Below are 23,982 nucleotides of genomic sequence, written 5' to 3' on the forward strand. Positions count from 1 at the left end.
ATGGAATATAAAGATTTTGGATTACATCCAAGAATTTATTTTTATGTTAATAATATCAGAATACCCATAAGCGTGATCTTCGAGCACTGAATTCAAATACCAGGTCAACTTAGTCCTCCATAAGGTCCATGCCTCGTGCGGGGTGAATAATGAATTTTGTGGAGAAAAACAGTCTTAGATTTCACTGTGTCTTGAAATTTAGGTCAGGTCTTACTTCTTTGATCACGTGTTCGTGTGCATTTAAAGCCAACCTTTTGTTTTCTCTTCAAATTGAGCATTTAGTCAAACTTTTAGTTTTTTCAATTAAAATATGTTTCAACAACTCGATATTTAATTCCCTGTTTTTATTTTTGCGATGTTGTAATTTAAAGGGATGTATAAACCAGAAGTTTGGATTTTGTAAGTACTTCACCCAAAAATAACGACTGTCGACGACTCGAGGATCATTCTTACGTACGTCGCCGGGTATATAATGTCCTTCTAAAGGTCGTATGTCATTGGATGGCGCAAGAAATCGTAATATCGTGGGTATGGCGATTTCTAGGAAAACGTTTTCCTGGAAAAATATTCTTGATAGTTCTTGGAAATGCAAGGCGTGATGTCGTGGTAGGTATAAAATATCTGAGCGTCCATTACGAGCGTATTTTGTTTCGTTTCCATTTTGCATATACGTGTTGTATAAATTATGATAAACTTTAAACTTGTCTGACCTTTTTTTTACTTTGTCCACAGCTTTTCTGCAATTTTGAAAACCGTAAGGTGATACCCACCAATACCAATTCTCAGGAATTTCCTTTTCTAAACTTACGGTACCGAATTGGTTGTTTGATTCCCAGATATGATCTCGATCAAATTTACTATGCACCAGATTCCAGTAGTTCAAAATTACGTCGTCGTTTATATAGAAATATCCGTCATAACCATAGTAACGGCGAATAATATTCGACAAACATTCATACCCAAAGATGCCTCTATTTATGTCTACATAAGTAATGTTCGGAAAACTTTCATTTGACTTAGATCCGCAAACATATATGTGAGGAAAAACAGGCTCGTAAAACTGTCGCAACAGCGGAACACTATCGTAATGAGGGTGGTTATAAACGATAACGAGCGCTATAGTTGAAAAATATCTTCGTAAACATTGTGTCGATGTTTTTTCGTCGTACCAACGAACAGCTGTTGAATTTATGGACGGTTGCGCTTGAAAGGGTTTCAGTAAATCAAACAAACCTACGAAAAGAAACATGTAGGTTATTATTTCAGGGTTGCCACAGAGCCTGGAAAACCTTCAATAGCCTGAAATTAAAAAAGGTGTCTGAAAAACCTAAAAAAGCCTGAAATTTCCACGTAAGCCTTTTCGTTGTTTTGCAAAAGCTTTCACTTAATTTAAAAATTCTGATACAAAAGTCACAGGCAGTTAGCTTTTATTGTTCCCTCCATGCAGTTTCTTTGTTATAAATAAATGCACGGTCAAAGTTACCGATAATTAACATTGCGTTATTTCGTTAAAATGTTTTAATTATTCGCCTCTGTCCAAGAAATTAACAAGAAGAACAATTTTCAAAAAGATTTTGTAAGTGAATTTTTTATTTGCTCTAAACATGAATTGGGAAATTTTTTTTTCGTAAATTTTATTTCCTCTAACCATATACATTTTTGATAGGAATTTTGTCTGAATCTGGATGTGCTTATTTTTGCTGAAATTGTTCTTATTATGTTTTTAACTGAACACAAAGTGTAAAAAATTTAAATTTAGCTTTTATTTACAAGAAAAGTCATTTTCGTAACCCCAAACAGGCCATAAAAAAGCGAAAATTTTTGTGAAATATATGAATTTTACGAGAATGCGGCGTATAACATTACTTTCAATAAACTATGGTATAACTGAAGAAAAATGTGTAGTTTATGCTGTGCAGTTCCGTGCCTATAAATGTAATTTTCCAGGGAGTGCGACTCATCTTTCCAGGGTTCGCAAAATAACAGTGCGCAATATATTTACGACAGGGAATTCCCGTAGATTGTTCAACGGGTTAACGACTGTATATAACTTGGGATGAGAAGAAAATCCATGACAGAGAATACAGAACAACGGTCAGGAAGATTAAAGAAACCATCAACAGTGTAGCACGTAACAAACACAGAAACAGCATCTCGTATCAACTTCCTGAGATTTGGCTACCAGCTTTACAGAAGAAGTAGTTACCTACATCTAGGTCCGAAAATGTTAATTACCGTAATTAACTGTAATTATCAGCTCGTTTCTGATTGGTTAATTTTTAAGAATTTCGATCCTCTGCAATTATATAAATACATGCTCAACATCATTTTACTTTGCCCGATGATGGGAGAAGGATCTCCCGAAACGTTGCCTACTAAACTATCATGTTCAAGAAATGATAAACTTTCCACAGTAATATGAATACTGAACAGACAAACCGAAATAATCTTTTATAATGTATATAACTTGTTTGATAAATATGTTTTGTTTTTAAACAATTTTTTTGTTTATCGCCTACACGCCACCATTTGTTACATTTGTCCTTTAATTTTTGCCCCTTCGTGGCTGCATTCTTTAATTAAAAAAACTACCTTATATTTCACCTTTAATATCTTCGATGGTCATTCATGATGACTAAGAAATGTCAAGACAAAATTTTTCAACTGAAACCAATCACTTTGCTTCGCTGCAGGAGTAAAAAACCATTTAAGTGTGGGATGTTTAGTTGTAGTCTTTATATACTGGTAATATTTGAGTCGTCAGACGAAAATCGTAGCAGGTTCAGAGAATATTTTGTGCTCACTACAACCAAACTTTATTATTTACTCACTTAAATATCAAAACAAAATTCCTTGCCACGAAACAGTACCATGACGATCTATATGTGAAATTTTACATTGGTGGATAAGATTTGGGTGCTTGCCTTTTCAAAATAAGAAATTTGAATGTTCTTACCTTTGTATCCCAATATGACAACTAGAATTATGATTAATGTTGAAAGAAAAACATGCAGTCGCATCTTCGTTCTAATATATGTTTTTATGTTTTACAATATCATGTGGAAAACATTTCGAAGGGTCAGAACCACCATCATTGTGTGCTTCGAGTAAAAACAAAATCACCTGAAAGATCAGATTAGTATACAGAATATATTCTCGTTCGCCTTGCGGAATTTTTACGGCAGCCGAGAAATAATTGAAGTATGTTCGGCATGCGCAAGTTTTACCGATAAAACTGCTAACTAATTTGCTGTATAATTTTTATGGAATTTTCGATTGATTAGGTGTTGGTCTAATTCTATGGGGCGCCAGCATTGACAATACTACGATTCAACATATATATGTTCAATAGTATAATATATATGGTCAAATATACATGCCCAAGTACAAAGAAAATATGGTCTTTTTTAAAGTATATATGTCCAAGCAAAAATATGTATTGTCTATTTTAGGGTAATTATACCCAAAAACAAATATGCATGATCTATCTCGGCATTTATATGCGCAAAAAATGCATATTGTGAATTTTTAAATATACATGCTCATGATTAAAGACAAGACTCTAACTATAATGCTCAAACTGAGCGTGGAATGGCTAGTCTCCTTACGAGTTAAACGTCTCTTCATCAAGGCGTTGTTTTGAATTTTTTCAAGTTTTTTTGAGAAAAGGAAGGATCAGATATCTTAAGTTCGACTTCCGATATTTATATGTTCTGTCAATACTTTTTATACTTGCCCACTTACTACAAATAAAGAATGAGTATTAACGGATTTTCATTTTCACTGGAAGCACCATAGGCTCAGCACTGAGAAAAAGAAATCGCCTAATCAGAAGAGCTATTTTCACTAGGGAAAATGTAGGACAGCTTTTCACCTAACACTAAAAAAAAACCCGGAAAAGTGAACTCCAACAAGCTGTAGAACTCATTTCTCACTCTGATCTCACATCGCAATATTTATGTACTTCCCAGTACTAAAATTTATAATTAATCTATGACTTTCACCTGGCCTACCAAAGACAATTCACTGCTGCACAAAAAAACATAACGGTTAAATATAGAAATTACCTTGAGTGGATAAAATTTCACGGTCGTACGAGTGGATTTAATTTCGCGGTTAAGCCCTTCTGGAAAATTTCGTGTGGATCTAATTTTGAAGAAAAGCTAAAAAAGATAATGTTAAAAAATATCAAATTTTAGGCATAGTTTGGCGATGCTCTACTTTATCTTCTCAACCAAGCTTTATTGTTTTTTCAGCAGGTTTTCCCACTCAGATGGCAGGTTGTCAAGCCTTTGAATGAAGGTGCATTTGCTGATTGTTGCAGCCGCGTTTGTTCTGATTGATTTATGCAGCATAATTGTTTTGATTGAAAATTGATCTCAAAATGTAAAGTACATGTGTTCGTAAAGAATACACATTGCGCGCATATTTTTCATACAGTGAAAAAAGCCCGAAGACACCACAATTACAAACTCGATTAATGATTGGAAGTAACTCAATTGATAATTTGAACACTCAATTGATGGTTGGAAGTAACTTAATTGATGATTGGAGGTAACTTAATTGATGGTTGGAAGTAACTCAATTGGTGGTTAGAAGTAACTCAATTGATGGTTAAAAGTAACTAAATTGATGGTTGCAAGTAACTCAATTGATGGTTAAAAATAACTCAATTGAAGGTTGGAAGTAACTCAATTGATGGTTGGAAGTAACTCAATTGATGGTTAAAAGTAACTCAATTGAAGGTTGGAAGTAACTCAATTGATGGTTAGAAGTAACTCAATTGATGGTTAAAAGTAACTCAATTGAAGGTTGGAAGTAACTCAATTAATGGTTAGAAGTAACTTAATTGATGGTTAAAAGCAACTTAATTGATGGAAGTAACTTGGAAATTTTCTCTGCTAAATTGGAATTATGGTATTGGTTGTTAATAACTCAGTAATCATAAAATGTAATCTGTGATAAACTTTGATATTTGTCTAAAAAAATTCGTTTCACCTGCAGCATCAGTACTCGTCACCATCTTCATAAGACATTTGAAGAAAATGTTCAACCTCAAAATATAACATCGTATCCTGTTGGGATTAAATGCAATAACTTGACAAAAGATTATAGTGAGGGTTTTGGAGAAAACAGTGACAACCTGCCGCAAACAGCGCAAATATGCTGACCAAACACATTAGCGCGGTTTGCGATCCTTTAACAACGTACGAATAAATTTATTCTTTTGAAGTTATGTCACACCAAGTAGCAGCTGCTTGTTTGATCCTAGCAATAATCGAAAATGATAAACGTGAGAATAAATACCAAAAAACAACAACGGAGATTGGATTAAAAAAGAAAAGGAATATAGATTGCATGCCAATCTTATAAAAGAGTTGAAGGCAGAGTACTCGGATGCATATGAGGAGATAATGAGAATGGAGAGCTTCGAAGAAATGTTAAGATATATTGAGCCATACACCAGGAAGGTTTATTTGGAACCGAAGTAATTCGTGTTGACTCGTGTTGACCATTTTCTTTTTAGCAACAGAAGAAATCTTTTGCTCTCTGAGTCACCAATTTCCAACTGGAAGACAAAATCTTCGACTATCGATGCATAAGAATATGACCTAAATCTTTTATTTCTTTTAAATGTTTTGTTCGTGTGCTTTTATAATTTCTACAATTTTAGTGATGGGTGTCACTTGTGGAAGGGCGTTAACACTGAGGGCATTACTAAAGGGTAAGCGCTTATCAATTACTAAGATTTTATATTTTCATGACTTTTTTTTTTTTTTTTTGGGGGGGGGGGGGGGGGGGGGGTAATTTTAATAGAAAACATCATAACATCATTTGCGTCACTGTTTTTATCAAGAAAGTTTAAGTTCTAGATTTCGGACCAAATTTGGCCTAAAATATTATTTTATTATTTTTGGTGGCTAAAATCAACATAATGTTATCACAATCATCTCCAGTATACTTTTTTGGGCACTGTGTTAAATTTTGCTGAAAATTAAATTAAAATTAATTTGAAAAAAATAGAATGGGCGTTTGGGAAAGTGGGCGTTGATCTACGGTTATTAAACAAAAAAACTCAAAGTAAAACAACGATCTTCATTCAGTTTTATATTGTATAAGAATAAAGCATATCGGTGTCGTCTTTGGGTGGCTCCTCGATATCGATATCTTTCGATGGTTCAGAAGCTAAAATAAAAAAAACAACAACAACAACAATGACGAAAAGAACTTTAAAACGTCTTCCATATAGATTTTTTTTCACTTTTTTTTTGAATCTATGTTGCATTATACAAACAAAAAGCCCTTATGGTGGGGACGAGTTTTAAAAAAGTAGATGGATTAAGTAAAAAAGCAAATAGGAGAGTTTTAAGATTATTTTTTTTCCAGCATCCACATTTTATGTGCGTTTGTTACTTTAAAATGCTACTTAATTGTAATTTAAAATTGAAAGGTGATAAAAATGCTATTTTTGTCACCCTTCAAGTGTGCTACTTTTGTCACCCTTCAAGTGTGCTACTTTTGTCACCCTTCAAGTGTGCTACTTTTACGGATTCAAGAGAATTCTTATAAGCATATGTAGCAAAAGTTGTTAAACTGTATTTTTAACCGCGACAAAGCTAGAAAACTTTAAAATAATTTTCTATATTATCTAATATTTGCATAGATTGCCAGCGCTGTTTTTTTTTTGTTTTTTATTTACTTTTTTGTGCTTTCACTCAAAATGAGACACTACTAAAAAATGGAGGGAATGAAAATTGCTTACTATTCCTGCGATCCGTGGGTGACCAGTGGAAAATTTTAAGTACATGTGTAAACCATTGTAAACTGACAAAATAGTAGTTTTTATCTTCTATTTCACAACAAAAATATAAAGGGTCGCTTTTTTTGTCGACTAAATCTACTGGTTTAATCTAGTGTTAACTTTTAAAATTTATATTTAAGACTTCTGAAATAAAAGAGCACGAAAAAAAAATTAATCTACTCATCGGTAAAAAAATTTTTTGTTTAAAATCATCAACCTTGAAGAGCTCCGAGAATGAACATGAATTTAAATAAAGTTAGTATATAAATCTCGTGTTACGTTAAAAATATTTCTCTTTTTGTTGTCTAAAATCCCTTTTTAAGTTTTTAGGAAGGTATTTTTGGTAAAAAAACAAAACGAATGAAGAAAATGAAGATTTCTATACAGTCAATGGTGGTCGAATCCACTTTCTCCTCTACAGCAAATGTTGGGTTTACAACCGCCATTAAATGTTGCGCTGGGTGCACTGTGCTACTGTGAACACCATGTTTTGGAGTTACTGATGCTCCACTCTCGTTGGATACTTTACGAATACTTCGATCCATAAACTTTGGCGAACTCTAAACAAAAAATTTTTATTAACTTGTTTTTATAATTTTGCCTGTGACTTTGTAGCAATAAATTGTGGAGTGTCAACCTCGTCCCCAGGGCATCTTGTTTTTTCTCCGACATCGGGATGGCGATACGATAATTATTGTTCGCCCTCCTGTATCAGAAAAAACAAAATACATAGGGGCGAGGTTATGGCTTTCACTCTTTCTTGTACGGGGACCATTAAAATTCTTCGTAACGCTTTAGGGTGAGGCGGGATGGATGCAGAGGTTAGTTTCTTTCGAATTGTTAAAAATGTTAAGGAAAAGAGTTGATAAGATCATAGCTAAAATGTCTCAGTCAGATCTCCAACCTCGTCCCCATGGCTTGTTAGTTTTTTTATATTTACACGGAATCCCGTCAAATATGTGATATTCGTAAGACACGTGTTTATCGTTATCGTCTCTATATATTCTAACATCAAATATTCTGTACAAATAAAGTATAGGCAATGATCTCCATCGTAGATCTCCATCGTAGATGTTCTGTATGTCGTAACAGAATATAGTAAAGTGTAACAAATCCTGGGACAACGTTTCAGATGTCGACCCCTTAAAACACGTAATTTACATATTTATAATACTCGTGTCTGTTTTATTGCCAACCTGGTGCATACCAAATGGCCAACTTGGTATACACTATGAACGAGAAAACATACTGTAAGTATATGGAAGAGTAGGCTTTTTTATGTTGCGCGTAACACAGTCCCGTAAATTCAGTGTAGGATTTTAAAAAGTGGCTTCTCTAGATTGCCAGGAAACGCATTGAGATTCAACAAAATTGTTTTCAAATCATCTTTTAATTTCTTATGTTGAAAGTATTACAGTATGGCAAGTAAAAAAAAAAGACAGAATTTTTTTCCGTTTTTTACACCAAGATAACAAGGATTGTTGTTGTTGACTTGTTACGTTGGGAGAAGGAACCAATATATTTACTTTATATTTTTTTAAGAAAAAAAATATTTTAAAATAATTATCCGCAGTACGCCCGCACTTGCCCCCTCCCCTATTCCCCTGGGTCCTACGGCATTCTTATAAATGTCCGTAGGCCGAATTACTCGCCTTGCGGTACCATGTTCTTCTAAGTACGGGTAAAAACTGAAAACATAGGTTACATTCAGGTAATTAGGTATACCTCCGTGACTGGTGATTAAATAGTAATTATATTTTTCATTCAATGCATAAGGGGTTAGAAAAAGGGTGAAGGTTATCAGAAGAAGTGAAAAATTTAAATGATCCGATTCCATAAATCGTTAATGTACCTGCAAACTTGTGTGTGTGTTGAAAGTCTTTGTTGTCGTGACAAACTCCTTTCTTCCTAAGATTTCTTTACAAAATGCTTGGCGTACCTAAATAAATGCAATCACGGATGTTTTTGCTAGATAAAGAAAAATCAAAAATGGTAAACTTAAGTCTATACGTTATGTACATTTTTCTCGGTTTGATAGAACAAACAGAGAAAATTGTCAACCAACCTGTTGATCGAATACCACATGAAACACGAAAAACCAAAATCCCTAAAATATAATGACACATAACAAACCTCGTTACCAGGACTGCATACACAAAAAAATTGCCGTACATCAAGAACTAGGGGTTAGTAATTCCGTTTATTTTTATTTTTTTCTAGTAAAGTCCAAATTTGTTAGGCTTTGATAGTTAGTTATGGGTCGATCCGTCTAAAATTCGAAAGTAAGTAGAAGTACACGTTATTAAGAAATACACGTTTTTCTTAATAACGTTTAAGCTTCAACAGATGTGCTTTTTTAGCATTAAAATATTAAGAATAAGGGAAATATACGGTCAGTGTATGGATAATGTTGAAGTTATCTTATTGCAAAAAGTTAATAGAGTAAAACTCTTTTAAAATATTTTTCCGTCGCGAAAAAATTTCGTCTCCGATTATCGAACAATCAAAATGTTGACTTATACTGATTCAATTTGGTTATAATGCATAAAATGGGTTAAATTTTACTCCTAATGTTAAACTTATTAAAGATGGCACAAGCTAAAGAAAGTCAATATTTACCAGAGTTCCATTGGAAATGACAAAGATATATCCCATTACATGTGGATTGACTTCGATAAAAAATCCCAAAATAAATGTAATTCCAAGCAGGGGCATAATTATAACCATACTACGGAATGTGCTCCTAAAGAAATATCAATACAGCTTAGACATGCATAAAGATAACAACAAAGTCTTTTTTTACCGATTAGATATTTACTATTACTAGCGCATTAAAGTAGAAAGAACAGTCGGTCAATTCTTGAATGCAGCAATGCAAGGCGCATTATTTGGTAAGTACCTTTTTTGCGACCAGTAATTTTTGTGGATGATATTTACGCAGAATAAAATACGCAAAATTAAATTACGTGCAATCAAACTAAAGCTGGCAATTGGCGAAAATATGTTCCGCGAGATTAAAGCGAAATTAGCAATTCGCAATATTGTAAAAACTAGTTATCATGGGTAAGCACTTCAAAGTGTTAATTGAATTCACAAAATTTCCCTTAAACGCGAAAATATCTCCCGCGATATTATTCTCTACCATTGCGTCGCAATCCTCGAAAATTTCTTGTCGTGAAAGAATAAGCTCTGGATACTACTAGTTCATATTACTTACAAAACCTTGTCGATTCCACCTTTTCTATTTCTTGATCTGAAAACTTGTTTGGCCACGATTGATATGATCAAAATAAACAAGAAAACATTTAACTAAACAAAAAAGAAGATTGTGAAATTTACATGCGTGCAAAAGGATTCATAAAAGACACAACAAGTTTAACTAATTCTTCTTCTTACTCCTAACATAACTGCAATAGGTCCTTTCCATAACCATTTGTCTTGCACAGAATAGCAGCTAAAACGAAAGAACAGTTTTAATTCCGCTAAAACATGAAATTCAGTGTGGGAATCAACTTAAAATTTAAAAAATCTATTTTATATGAAATTAAAAACGACACTTTAGCTTGTCAACTAACGATTTATCACTCATAGAGAGACCACGCCCAGCACTGTAGGTTAACTGATATATTATGTCTGTAAGAAAACATACTTAGGTGTATTAGCATATTCAGTGTATTTCACCGCCACCGTGATGCTCGTTGTGAGAAGAGGTAAACCTGGCATAAAAAATAGAAACAGTACCGTACTTACTCTATTATTTCAACCTCACCAATATATTTCCAACTCCCTTTTATTTCATCCTCTTTAATATTTCATCCTCCCTAATATTTCATTCTCCCTAATATTCCTCCTCCCTAGTATTCCATTCTCCCTAATATTTCGGTCTCTCTAGCGACCCTTTTCGGCATGGGCTAAAAAAATAATCCCGCCTCTCTAATATTTCCACATGCGCTTAAACTAATGGCTAACATTTTATGTAATTAGTTTGATATCTTATCTAGCTTTCCGAATGGTTATGGTATTCCTTATCTAAGAAGGAGAAGGAGAAAGAGAAGGACGTACTTACCCCAACCAATCATACTGTACAGTATATAGCTTCTCCACTTTGAAGCTGTGTTGAATACTGATCGAAGCATCGTAAATATGTGCAGTCCTTCGACCAACATACAGGCGTAAAAACTTGTTGCAAGGTAATGATAAATTATCACCATACTGATACACATACCCTGTGTTAAAAAAGAGATATAATTATTTACCAGAGGGTTTCGTGTTGTCGGTCTTGGTCTCAATTTAACTGTTAGACAACAAAGCCCTTTTTAGAGAGAAACGTGAAAATAACCCATTCAGGTCACTAATAAGCAAGGGTTCACGTACAAGCTTTACTCTCAGCAAGTCACTAATAAGCAAGGGTTTGCGTACAAGTTTTACCTGATTGACCTGCCTGAATTTTTTTTAATAAAAATTGTTTTATTTTCTCTGATTGCTTGATGTATTCGTTCTTCTTAAAATACCAATTACCTTCCGATGCAGATTTTTGCATACTAAAAGCGGCTTTTTTGTTTTAAGTGAAAGTGCATGTTAACAAATAAAGCATACCTTATATTTGATAATCCTGTACCGAATATCATCATGTATAAAGAGTACCATTGTGTCACTCAATAAATAGGCGATCAGTAGCTGCTTGTGAACGAAAAACTTTAACGATTTTGGAAGTCTAAATAAAATACAAGCTACGGCAAAACTACACTGATACAGAAACACTGACGTGGCGTGTGTTACTATATTATGAACAGCGCGATAAAATTACTCTGTTGATATCCATTCTAATCGAATTTTAGTCAATTGTGATGCTAACAGAAGGGGCATTAGTTTCTCAAGGCAGCGTTACTATAAAAACTTTCAAGAAACGTAAATAAACCAGGGAAGCTCTCAAACAGGACAATGTAATACAAAGAGAAGAACAAAGAAGGGGAAAAATTATTAAAGGTAAAATTTTGTCCATTGTATTTATTTTCTTATTAGCAGTTTTTTACACTAAACTTATACAAAACCTGCAAATATATTATCTCTTTCTTCTTCTCTTTCTTTTGTATGCAGGATTAGCTAATTTTCATACGATATCATATGAATATTGAACATGTACAACATCGTATACGACACAATGGTACGGCGTAACTGTGTATACTTTTGTGTGATACAGAGTGCGGACACAGTATGATTATGTGGTAAAATTGATGCAAAAAATGGTGTCTTTATTATGACCTCAAAATATTCTAGTGCGTTCAAAATTCTCATTTTTCAGGTAAATTGCTACTCGGGCCACCTGTCCTAGTCGTCATAGGTTTTGTCATGATAAAAACAACAACTTTTGTTTACCTTAGCGTCATCAGGACAATAACTGACACACAAACAAACATGTAAGAAACAGATCGCATTATATATTCCAAACGAAGTTGAAACAGCAGAATCTCCTTGTCTCGCGAATCTCTTTGACTCTATGAAGAAAACGAAAATAAAAATACGTCGCCGTAAATCGTATCGACATACGTTAACATGCAATTTGCTATAAATTGGCCTGGTTTACGCGAATATTAAATCATATCAAGTCATATCGAGTTCTTAAATTTATTTATTTTTACTAGAATTAATTGAACCTTCGTGTTGGTGGCGTTTCAAATTACTACTTAAGCAAGGCGAATGGGCAACAATTTTTCATAGCTAACATGTTAGTACAGTCTGCTGTTCGTTTAACACTATTAATATTATCTACGCAAGGCAAACGAAGATAATTTATAAAATATTCTCGTACGTTTCCATATAACGCAGAATATCTAAGAAAGCCTGTGTACCAGTATATAATCTATCTTTACATAGCAGTAGATTGTACCATAAAAAATAAATATAACCTATGGAGGAGTACCTACCGGTGCAGGTTGTGTTGGAGTTCCATTTAAACAGCCGGAGGAACACACTATAAAAAGAAGTTCATAGAAAATGTCAATCAGAAATAGACAATCAGAAAAATTTTCAATACAGGCGTCGTTTACCTTTTCGTCATTTTTACATCAATTTAATGGCAGTAATTTCTTCAGAGCGCGTAAAAGAACTAACAAACGTTCGGATCTATGAGAGTTCGACCATATGCAATATGAAGGCAATGTCGTTGTTTTTGCATATCGAGTACACACAAAGTTATTCGAATTAATTTTCTTACAATATAAAAATGCCACTTCGATTTTAAATAAGCGGTACTGAATTAATCCAGGCATCAAAAAAACCGGCACTGACAAAACATATGTAAAACCTGCCGTCGTCAGAAGAGTTGGTTGGAGAGACACGTACAATTTTGGACACAATATATATTAACTTGCAGGTTAAATTTTGAACCACTGCATTGCTCCTCCAACACTGACTGCAAGGGAAAAAGGAGCCAAAATTTCATACTTATTTTTCTACAAGAATGTGGTTTTACGGCCCTTTTCGACATCCATCCATTAGGATACAGAATAGTGTTAAACTTGATCTTCAAAATTAGCTAATATACCCATCATGAAAATAATATAAAAAACAGAATGAGAATGCGTTACCTGTTTCATTGGTTGTTGAATTGTATGGTGCACTAAAGTTAGTCAATGTTAATACATTGGTTGGTGGAGAGGATGTGGTAAGCTCGTTGCTTCCTGGTAAATATGTGAGCAGAACCAAAGAGAGATGCAGAGCGCAGTTAATATCTGCAGAGAAAGGAGAATTTATGTTGTACATATGAAACGGTGCAGATTTCGAATTGAATATTATATATTCTCTTTTATTTCTCCCTATAAGAAAAAAACTGCCGCTTTATGTTTAGAAAGAAGAAGTTCTTATCGCAATTTTATCGACTTTATAATCGTGTGTTGTTGCTGAGAAGAAAAACAAAAGAAAGAATTTTTTAAGTAAATTAAAAACTAACAAGACGTATGATATACGCAAACAACCTCGCCAAAAAAGTTTATAAAAAGCTGAAGTTAGACACGACATATTTTGCTTTTCGGATAGGCAATAATATTGATAGAAAATTTCTCGAAATTTCAATTTTCGTTAGGTCAGTCTGTAAACACGTCCTCGCGGGCGAGATAGTAAAAAGAAAAAAAAAGTAAAAATAGTTACCAAGATGAGATTCGAACACACGACTACTCCCGTGTCGGTGCTCAGAGAGGCAAAAATTTCCATTCTTGTAGGACACATTTGCGTTTTAATACAAGCTCACGAGCTTGTAATTACATTTTATACTTTAAAAATAACTTTAAAAAATTCAAGACTTCTTAATCATTCAATGTGTTGTGAAATGATGATGAAATCATGTTTAATGCAAAAAAAATCCTTTTACAGAAGTTTTGTGCTTCTTATCATAAAACGGTTTGTTGTTATTTTCATAAAAGAGACAGCAAATAAAAACGTCCCAAACGAAGTAGACAACAATGTTTAATTGCCCGTGACTCTGTCTCTACATAACAACGCGTTTGCATTCAATTGCTATACATTCAAGCCAATTGAAAATGTAAACAAAATTTTTATGCAATAAAGATAGATTGTATAGGTTTTTTTTACAGACGTTGTTGTAGAAAATTCATAAACAGACAGACATGGACAAAATATAATGAAACAGAACAGCTATTTTCAAATTTAACCGCCGCAGGTTTTTTTATTATTGAAAACATTGACAAGACTTTAGATCTTAGGTTATTTGGTTAAATACGTGCTAATACGTGCTCTTAAAACATACAAATGTTTACAGATATCAGCACGACCATTTTTCCCGAATTTCGCGACGTTCGTGAGCCGCGATGTGGATTGCACGAGCGCGCTAAAGAATGCAATTTGCGATTTTAAATGCTTTCTAACTGGTCTAAGTGCGCGCAAAAGTAGAGACTCTACAGATGAAGGCAGAGTAGTGACCATTTCACCCTTTTTGTACGTGTTTTTTTAAAAATAACAAAAAAATGTCTTTGCTTCTGTAATTTTGTCCAGAAACAAAGATTTTTTAATTTTCTCCGACTACCACACTTGCAAATTGTATAATAACTTGAAAAAAATAAACAAGATACTCACATAACTTCAACATTGCATTAAATAAATCTTTTTTAAATTTTGTTCTTTCCGTTATCAGTGAATTGCAGCAGCGCATTTGGAGTCTTCAATATCTGAAGAAGACTTTTTTAACAGCAATGATTATTAGCTTTTTTCACGAATAAATACTTACACTTAATGGTTATTGATATTGCATATGTTAGCAAATAAAAACAATATGAATGAGATATATCTTTTTGATCGGTCGGAAATTAGTATAAGAAGTTGACTGAATGGCGGGCAATAAAACTTGTTAAAAGCAAGACGTAAAACCCTTTCGATCCTTCCAATATAACTTTATATTCCAATATATATATATATTAATAATTCAACGAAATAGTCTTTCTTTTGATCTAGTTTTAAGAATTGAAGTTGGAAGTGGTAAAATTTCCATTTACAAGCGTTTTTTAAATATATATCCAGCAAAAAACAAACACAGATTCATTAAACACACCCCAGATAAAACAATTGCGTACATACGTAGTAATTTTATCAAAGATGCGTACATTCACTTGAGTACTAGCTTCTTTAAAGTTGCATTTGGTTGAATTCAATCCCTATTTTTGGCAGTTGAATATTCTGTTAAAGCACTGTACAAACGCGCACCCATTTTCTCTGGACTGGATAAAATATTTGGTCTCCAACCTGTTTTATTTGACTCGCTTTGACGCACCGCAAACATTACAGTGCAACCAGAAAAAACTTAGCCAAAGTTGAACATGTCCATCCTTTAAAAAAAACTTATAAAACCGAAGAAAGTTGTGCATCTTTCCTGTTTACACGGTAATTTTTTTATCTTACATTTAAACAGTCCATTTAAACTTGCCGTGTATTGTAGCCTTAAGACACCTTTCCAAACCCTTTTTTATTAAAATTATTATTTTTGCAGAAGGTGAGCTTTAAATGGTTGTTTAAATAAGTATTAAGTAACTTTCATTGATCACTAAACAATATTAGCTAAATTTACTGCTTTCTATCAGGGGTGGATACATACCACGTCAAAGACGTCAAGTGACGATGGTAATTTGTCTACCTGTATAACGGACTATGTCAATCCAGAGGGTCATAGTAGTGTGTAAAGTTCTTTTTATGTAAACAACGTGTGCCGATCAGCGGGAATTGGTATAAAATAGGTTCAGCGTGCCGTAGGGCCACGTCTGTGCGCTGTATCTATTTTAATTTGCATGCTGCATGATTATTTTGACGAAGATAGTCGGTGGTACGTTAAGCGGTAGTGTTTCTTGCGACGGTAAAAGTCATACATATCTACAGAGTTGAGCAAACCTGTAACATAGACTAGTGACATATATAGTCTGTGTAGCACGATATTTGAATGAAAAAAAGGTAGCCGCACATAACGATATAACTCGAATTACCAGTCTAGTGACTTAGCAGTCGGCTGGATACGATTACCCCTGTAAAAAAAGCTTTGTTCTTATTAAACATGACTTCAAAAACCATGTCTGACAAGGTGACTAGTGCTTTTTTAAGTAAATATGTCGATGTAATGAAAGAGATTTTTAACTCCCACATTGGTGGTTTTTTAAAATTACCTACATTAAATTTTCTGCTGCTACTGGAGAATGGAAGTGTATTAAAATATAGGATAGCTCCTTTAGAGTTTCCTACAAAGTTTGTTCAAAACAACTCGGAAACACTCATTTAGTTTTTGTTCAGCTATAACAATGCAATAATTCAGTCATAAACTGGCTGGCCTTAATTGTTTTTGTTAAATATTCTTTTTTTTTGTTCTCAGAATAATTTTATTTTACAAAACGTGTCATAAACAAATATATAAATGGTAGCTCAGTTGTGTTGTTATGTTTGTGAATGTATTACTAGCTAGGCACAAGACTCAGATTGGCTTTGTTTTTCTTGTTTTAGCTCTGAAGCAAGTGGAAACTGCTTATACAGCTCGGTATCATTAATGTTGTCAGGAGACAATTCATTGTGCCATGATTTAAGGTTAGTTACTTCTTTAGAGTTGTGTATTTATACTGAGTTTTATTCTACGCATCCCCTTCTATATTCTATTTTTGAACAAGTACAGTGGAATCCCGTTAAAGCGGACACCCTCTAAAGCGGACAGCCCGTTAAAGCGGACACTAGCACTTGGAACGGACTGATTTTAAGTCAAACTCTTATAAAAAGCTCTCTATAAAGCGGACAGTCATAAAGCGAACACTCGTTAAAGCGGACAATTTATTTTGCACCAAATGAATATTTTTCCTATAAAGACTCCCTGTAAAGCGGACAGTACAAAACAAAAAATGGAAACAAAGATTTTGCAACGAAATTTTTATTCTTCTTTTAGACATTTTCTAACTTTTTTATCAACAGAGTCTAAAATCTTTTTAATACACCTTTCTGTAAAAGACACAGCTTTGTGAGGGCCAATGAGTGCGTAATGCACTGGAATTTCGAGACCATAACCTGCCCCACGGTTCACGCGTTTCCCAGTGACTTTGCATCTGATCGTACAGCTTGGGATTTTAAGAAATTTATTGAACAATTTGCTTAAATTCATTGGAACATGTCAAACGACTTTTCCTTCCAGCAAAACAACAACTGCAAAGCTATCATGTTCATTGTCGCTTTCTGGTTTCAAACAGAGATTTTCATCGTCGACTTTCAGTGTCCAAATGTCCATATCAGCATGGTATCCTCGAACGAAAGATTCAAAACAATACTCTATACTTGTACTCTATACAAAACAATAATACAATAGATTGCAATAAAAGAGCAACTAAAGAGCAGTGAATTTGACGATTTCAAAGCTTCTGATGGCTAGATCGCTGAAAATCCACCTTCTCAATCAAAGAACGTCGCATTGTCGGCGAGGCTGGAGATGTATCTACAGAAACCGTTTCTTCTTGGATAGAGAGGGTAAACGAATTGATTGAAGGCTACTCTTTGGATAACATTTAAAACATGGACGAATCTGGCTGTTTTTTAAAGCCTCACCAGATAAAGGATTAGTCTCAAAAGGAAAACAAGCAAAGGGTGGCAAAAAATCGAAACAAAGATTAACTGTCGCTTTTTTGTCAATGCAGCTGGCGAAAGAGTTGACGAACCCTTTATCCCTTTATTATCTGGAAAAGTAAATCACCACGCTGTTTCCTTCATGCCCTGCTGATGTTCATTACTTTTCTAATCCTAAGTCTTGGATGACATCGGATGTCATGGAAACCGTATTGACACGTTTTAACAGAAAGCTGGTACTCGAAGATAGAAAAGTGATCCTTTTTCTCGACAATGCTCGACAATTCTCGCAGATCAAGATCGTCTTTTTACCGAAAAATACAACTTCGAGGTTGCAACCACTAGATGCAGGCATCATTCAAAATTTCAAGGTTAAATATAGAAAAAGACTTGTTAAATACGTATTGGCAAGAATCCAGGAGAACACATCAGCAACTGAAATTGTCAAGGCTATCAACGTGCTTGTTGCTATTCGCTGGATACAAGATGCGTGGAAGGAAGTATCCAGCTCGACAATCAAAAATTGTTTTCAGAAATGTGGCATCAAAAGAGATAGCGAGGAGATAGAAGAAAAAGACGGAGATGATGATTTGGAGTTTGAGGCACTTGTAAAGGAATTTACTACAGACTTATCCGCAGCAGAATATGTCAACTTCGACGCAAACGATCCAGCATCAGAACCCATGATTAACGAATTAGAAATCGATTGGCGACAGAAGGTCAGAGATGATAGTATCGATGCAATCTGCAATCGAGAAAAGCCAGATGATCAGATTCAGGAAATTTCTGACGACGACCAAGATGACGAGGATAATGACGACTATGGGCCAAAACAAGAAGAGCAGATGAGCTGCAAAGAAATCATCACAACGTTGGACAAAATGCGCCGTTGCACCGTCTTCGATGAAGAAAGTCAAAAAATGCTGACGGCAGTTACAAAAAAGATTGAGGATCTACAAATTAAATTCAAGGAGCAACCCTCTATCAAAGACTTTTTCTTGTAAAGTTTGATTAATGTTTCTGAATATAGCTTATATACCCTCAAATCCTAGCCTCCTAACTTCTTACTTTAACCCCAGTAAAGCATAAATCACCTTTTTCGGTCAAAATCCCATCTAAAATAAACTTGACACAAACTCTCTATAAAGCGGACATCCCGTTAAAGCGGACAGTTTTTTTTTGTCCCAATGGTGTCCGCTTTAACCGGATTCCACTGTACAACTAAATAATAACTTATTTGGTAAGAACATTTAGCAATTTTTGTCAACATACTATGCAAGACCACAATCCTGAGAGATTTCAATTGAGAACAAATTAATGACAAAATTATGGAAATAAACAACTTCCATCCCAACCTAAAGTTTACCGTGGAAAGAGAACAAAAAGGCAGTATTCCATTTCTGGACACGCGAATCATACACAAAGGCGAGAATTTAACATCAACGTAGTATAGGAAAGCTAGTAACATAGGAATTAAAATGAACTTCAACTCGCTAAGCGTTTCGTAGTAACCGTTCTGGTGTATAGGATTCATTACGCATTGAGTACTTGGAAGAATTTTCATCAAAGTCTCTTGAACGCAAAATTTCTCCTTGAGAATAACCAGTACCCTCCATCGTTTTACGAATAAATTATCGAGAAGACCCTGAAAAAGATATACCGACTGAAACCACCTACGGTAGAAGAAAGTTACAACGAAGAAGCAGAGAGAAAACTTGGCTTTCTTCAATATCAAGAAAAGGTGACGGAGAAATTTGAACGCTCGTTAAAACGCATTAATGCACCCTGCAAAATGGTCTCCACAATTAAGAAAATAAAATCTGTTCCACCATCATTGAAAGCACCTGTGGCGAAGCCTATGCAGAGCGGTTTAGTGTACAAAATAATGTGTTCACGATGTCTATCGTGTTATGTGGGGCAGACTACCCGACCTCTTTTAACCCGTATCAAAAAGCATAAATATACTGCCGTGGGACTTCTTTCAAGGTATGTAATGTGGAGCTATCAATCAATCATGCAGAAATTATGGCAAAATCGATTAAGTCGGAATATCATTTAATGTCACTGGAGGCACTTTTCGTTCGGGAAATAAAGCCTAAAATAAACACAAAGGACGAGTTTAAAAGCCGTGAATTAGTAATAAAAAAAGTAATGACTTTTTAATCATTTAATACATTTTTACTAGTGTGTAGTGTATGTAGGTAGATGTTGATATGTGATGTGAATACCTTTTATTTAGTAGTTTTACTGTTTTTAAACTTTTACTTATAGCCTGATGATAAAGTAATACTTCGAAATATATTGCTAAAATAAAAACTAAATAATAACCAACATTTTAAGAATTTTAAGCAAGTATTTGATATGTCCCTGGCTATATCTGATAAAGATTACCCCCATGGTTCTTTACTTACAGAGTTGTGCAATTTAAAGCGTATAATTCCAAAAACGGCAAATGGGCAGGTCTTGATATTAACCATTGGTTACCTAGCAGGCTGCAAGAACGTCCTCATCAAAAGGGTGATAGTACGTTTTACTTTTGCAGTTATAAGAAAAGCTGTTTTTTATGACGTTGTTACAACTGCAATTTTCAAGCTATAGCTAGCTAGCTGTACCAAACATGGAAACTCGAGCTAAATATTTATGGTAAAATTATACAGTTTAGTCTTTATTTTTTCTACTTTTTATACTTCAGAAGCGCCATATTTTATAAAAGAGCAATATGTATTGTTTCCTCCAAAATAGCATTAATATCTTGCAACAAGTGTCACATCCTCATTTTCGTAGCCATTTTTACCACTTTCGTGCTCTTATATTTGGGCCAATACCTTTTTTTCTTTTACTTACGGCCGGAATCGCGTACCCAAACTATTCTTTTTCTTGTGACTAAGAAACGTTTCCTAATCCTTACATGTAAAAAAACATAAAACTTGAATATTTCCATCATAAAAACCATTTAGGAAAAAAAAAATCAAAGAGAAAGTTCAAAAAGGCTACTGCTACCCACATGGTCCCCAAAACATCCCTGATCGGCCAGAACTTTATGTTCTATTCATGAACGGCGAATATTATTATGGGGATAACTTTTCACAATGGTGTATGGAAATTATGCAGTTTTTAGAAAAGTGCCAAAAGAAAAAAAGGTGCAGCACATTCATCTTGAACAAAATGTGGCCATTACTAAAGTGATTAATCGGTAGGTCATGGATAAATCCACAGGTTCGCCCCTTTTTTATCACATTTCGTGTCTTTCGTAAAACGATTTTAACTTTGCGTTACAAACAGACGGACGCACTACGCGTACTATTAACAAATAGATAATGATCTACAGTATACCACATACCCGGCAGTAGAAATGAAAGGCTCGCTTAAGGTTAGGGGTGGACTAAAGATTTAGTTTCAACCCAAAATTTTTTACTAAGACAATACTTAGGTTGTAATATCGTACCGTTTCATGCATACCATTGACCTTGGTATAATATTTTAAAAATTTGCATTGGGAAACAGAATTTCTAATCCAACAGTAAAATTAAAACAGAAACCAGCACAGTGATTACGGAAGACGAAATTGGACAACATCAATTTTTATGCAACATTACGAGAAGATTTCAGAAAAAACTCACAGCATGTTGCATAGATTTATAATAGTAGCCAAGGAAATCGTAGGCAAATATTTATAAATTACCGGAAGTGGAAACCGATTGAATCTGACGGAGAATGAAAAACAACAAACGGAGTGTAATTTTAAGGATCTACCAATCATTAAACGAATGTGGCAGGCACGTACGCATGACGTTTTCAACATTTAATGATTTTATGTAATCATTTACCCATTAAATTACATTTTATTTCTGCAATTACAAAACTATGAATTTCCTTTCTATTTAATAACACAAATATAAAATGTATAACGTCAACTTTGCCATTTGAGACTTTTTGGCGTCCGTATCCTTGCATTGTTTAACATATGAAAGGAATAACCACAAAATGAAATGTTGATCTGTTGCTTGAATAACCTTATTAAATTCTTGATTTAATCACTAGCGTTAAAAATCATTAAATGTGGAAAAAGGTGTATGGAAACCAGATTTTAACAGAGTGTTTATCAAACGTCATATGATAGATAAATTCGGAAAACAGTTATTTTGTATTCGCTTTGTGTAAGAAGTGGTGAAAGTTTCCTTCTTGTGTGATTGTGTTGGAAATGTAGCGATGAAAAAATTGTTTTGTTTGTTCATAGTGTCAAAAGAAACGTTTTTCTACTCCTTTGCACCTATTTGCATTTATTCTTCCAATAATTGGAAGAATAAATGCAAATAAATGCATAATCTTACAGATATGGAAGATATTAAATTAGGTATCCAGATATTAAACAAACATATTCGCCCACACGCCATTATAAAGGATTGAATGTGATTGGACGTTTGCAGATCGAATGATTTTGCTTTATTAATAACGGTTTTTTTTATAATAGTTGCCGAAATACGGTATTGGGGGAGAGGAATTGAGTTAAAAAAACCATCTTGGTATTTGCACTTTGTCTAAAAAATGCACTGGTCATTGGTTTGAGAAAGATTTACATACTTTAATCTCAGAATTTTTTGTGATTAGAATTCAAAACATGCGAAAAAGTTTTCCAAATAAAATTCCAAATAAAATTTTCGTTAACTTTTTTAGTTGCAGATTCGTGGTGTATTTTTCCTTACTATTAAACAATCTATAAAATTACTCGAATAGCATGATTAAAAAAAAGAAACAGAGCAAGAAATATGGAGAAAAATAAGGAAGAGAGGAAAACCCTAGTAAAAAGTTTTTTGCAATCCTGGTGAAAATGTAGAGGCCGGGTAGCTAATAACTTTGTCGCCTCCACTAATTATGTAGGCCATCTTCTGTTGTATTCGTGCGTTTTGAACTTCTCAAAAGTCATTTATAGTATCAAGGGCAGTGTTAGGACTTAAGTTTTCCGGTTATATGCAAACAAAAAGATGTGCTTATCGTTAATAACTTTAAATATAGGACTCTCGCGAATTTGTATGTCAAGGCGTACTGCCAAGATGCGTGATTAACTGATTTTAAACTAGTTGGTGAGCAGTGGATAAATTCACTAGAAGATCCATCCTATATTTACCGCATTTCGTGTGTCTCGTTACTGCGGTTGTCATTTTGCGTGACAGGCAGACAGACGTATACGGGTATTGTAATATAGACTGGTCGTTAACCCATGAAAAAATCCACGGGGTCACCCGTCCTTTATATATCGCATTTCGTGTTTCCGTCACAGGACGCATCTTTCGCGCGCAGACGGATGGTATACGGCTGTTATTAAAGAGATGTTAACGTTGCTCGTAGTTACCATTAACGAAATTCCACCCTCTTTTCCACTAATGTATTAAACCATGTTCGCAGATACTTTTAAGTACCTTTCCTTATGTTTTAAACTTTTTTGGTCACGGTCACTACCTTACATAAAAGTCGAATTCACTATCTCTAGCTACGCAAAGTATGACTTTTGAATTTTTATTCACGCTGTATCAGGGTTACTAAAAGGTTAATACTTTGTGGATGCACGGTTCAATACAATTAAAAAAATTCAATGCCAGCTAGCTAGTCGTTTTGCTAGCTAGTTAAAATTAACTCGCCATTATCGATTATTTATGCACCTGTTAGCTGGGAGGAATGGTTAAACGAGACAAGCACTTATTTTTACACATGCAAAACGCATGCCCATATATTATCGCAGTGTGATCTGTCATTGCTAAGGCCATGGTTAAATTTTCTTTTCATATAAAACTCTTAATAACCCCAAGGAAGACTTTGCCAGTATCGAGCGTACAATCAAAAAAATTCGTTAGTTTTTAAAAAATCTACATAAAATTGCGTGTCGCAACAGGAGTTTATAATAATATGTCGTATTTGGTTTTTTTGGCAGGAAATATCGGAAAATAATGCTGAACTTAAGTGTCATATGTATAATTAAAGTACGGCGGTATGTAATAATGCGGTTATAAAACAAACTTTTAGAATCTCTTTTAATTTGCCATTTGGCCTTTTGATTTGACATTTGACCACTAAAACAGTTGTGTCATTTTTAGCAG

General features: G+C 34.1%; 3 protein-coding genes across 3 annotated transcripts; 1 reads left to right on the forward strand and 2 right to left on the reverse strand.

The window, feature by feature from the left end:
* Positions 1 to 80: 80 nt before the first annotated feature.
* LOC130621460 (uncharacterized) lies at positions 81 to 3,137 on the reverse strand. Its single transcript, XM_057436745.1, has 2 exons — positions 2,957 to 3,137; positions 81 to 1,233 (listed from the first exon to the last, which is right to left on the reverse strand). The coding sequence occupies exons 1-2, from the start codon at positions 3,018 to 3,020 to the stop codon at positions 266 to 268; spliced, it is 1,032 nt and encodes a 343-aa protein (XP_057292728.1). The 5' UTR covers positions 3,021 to 3,137; the 3' UTR covers positions 81 to 265.
* Positions 3,138 to 6,095: 2,958 nt separating this feature from the next.
* On the reverse strand, positions 6,096 to 16,037 carry LOC130621459 (adhesion G-protein coupled receptor D1-like). The gene is made up of 14 exons (XM_057436744.1): positions 14,891 to 16,037; positions 13,390 to 13,533; positions 12,727 to 12,773; positions 12,179 to 12,297; positions 11,399 to 11,516; positions 10,869 to 11,028; positions 10,452 to 10,518; positions 10,199 to 10,256; positions 10,020 to 10,111; positions 9,422 to 9,545; positions 8,868 to 8,909; positions 8,655 to 8,741; positions 7,188 to 7,362; positions 6,096 to 6,186 (listed from the first exon to the last, which is right to left on the reverse strand). Exons 1-14 carry the CDS (start codon positions 14,964 to 14,966, stop codon positions 6,107 to 6,109), a joined length of 1,389 nt encoding a protein of 462 aa, XP_057292727.1. The 5' UTR covers positions 14,967 to 16,037; the 3' UTR covers positions 6,096 to 6,106.
* Positions 16,038 to 18,090: 2,053 nt separating this feature from the next.
* LOC130621192 (tigger transposable element-derived protein 4-like) lies at positions 18,091 to 18,894 on the forward strand. The gene has a single exon (XM_057436509.1). The coding sequence runs from the start codon at positions 18,091 to 18,093 to the stop codon at positions 18,892 to 18,894; it is 804 nt and encodes a 267-aa protein (XP_057292492.1).
* Positions 18,895 to 23,982: the final 5,088 nt, after the last annotated feature.

The sequence above is a fragment of the Hydractinia symbiolongicarpus genome, chromosome 12 (assembly GCF_029227915.1).
Source record: "Hydractinia symbiolongicarpus strain clone_291-10 chromosome 12, HSymV2.1, whole genome shotgun sequence".
NCBI classification, from domain to species: Eukaryota; Metazoa; Cnidaria; class Hydrozoa; order Anthoathecata; family Hydractiniidae; genus Hydractinia; species Hydractinia symbiolongicarpus.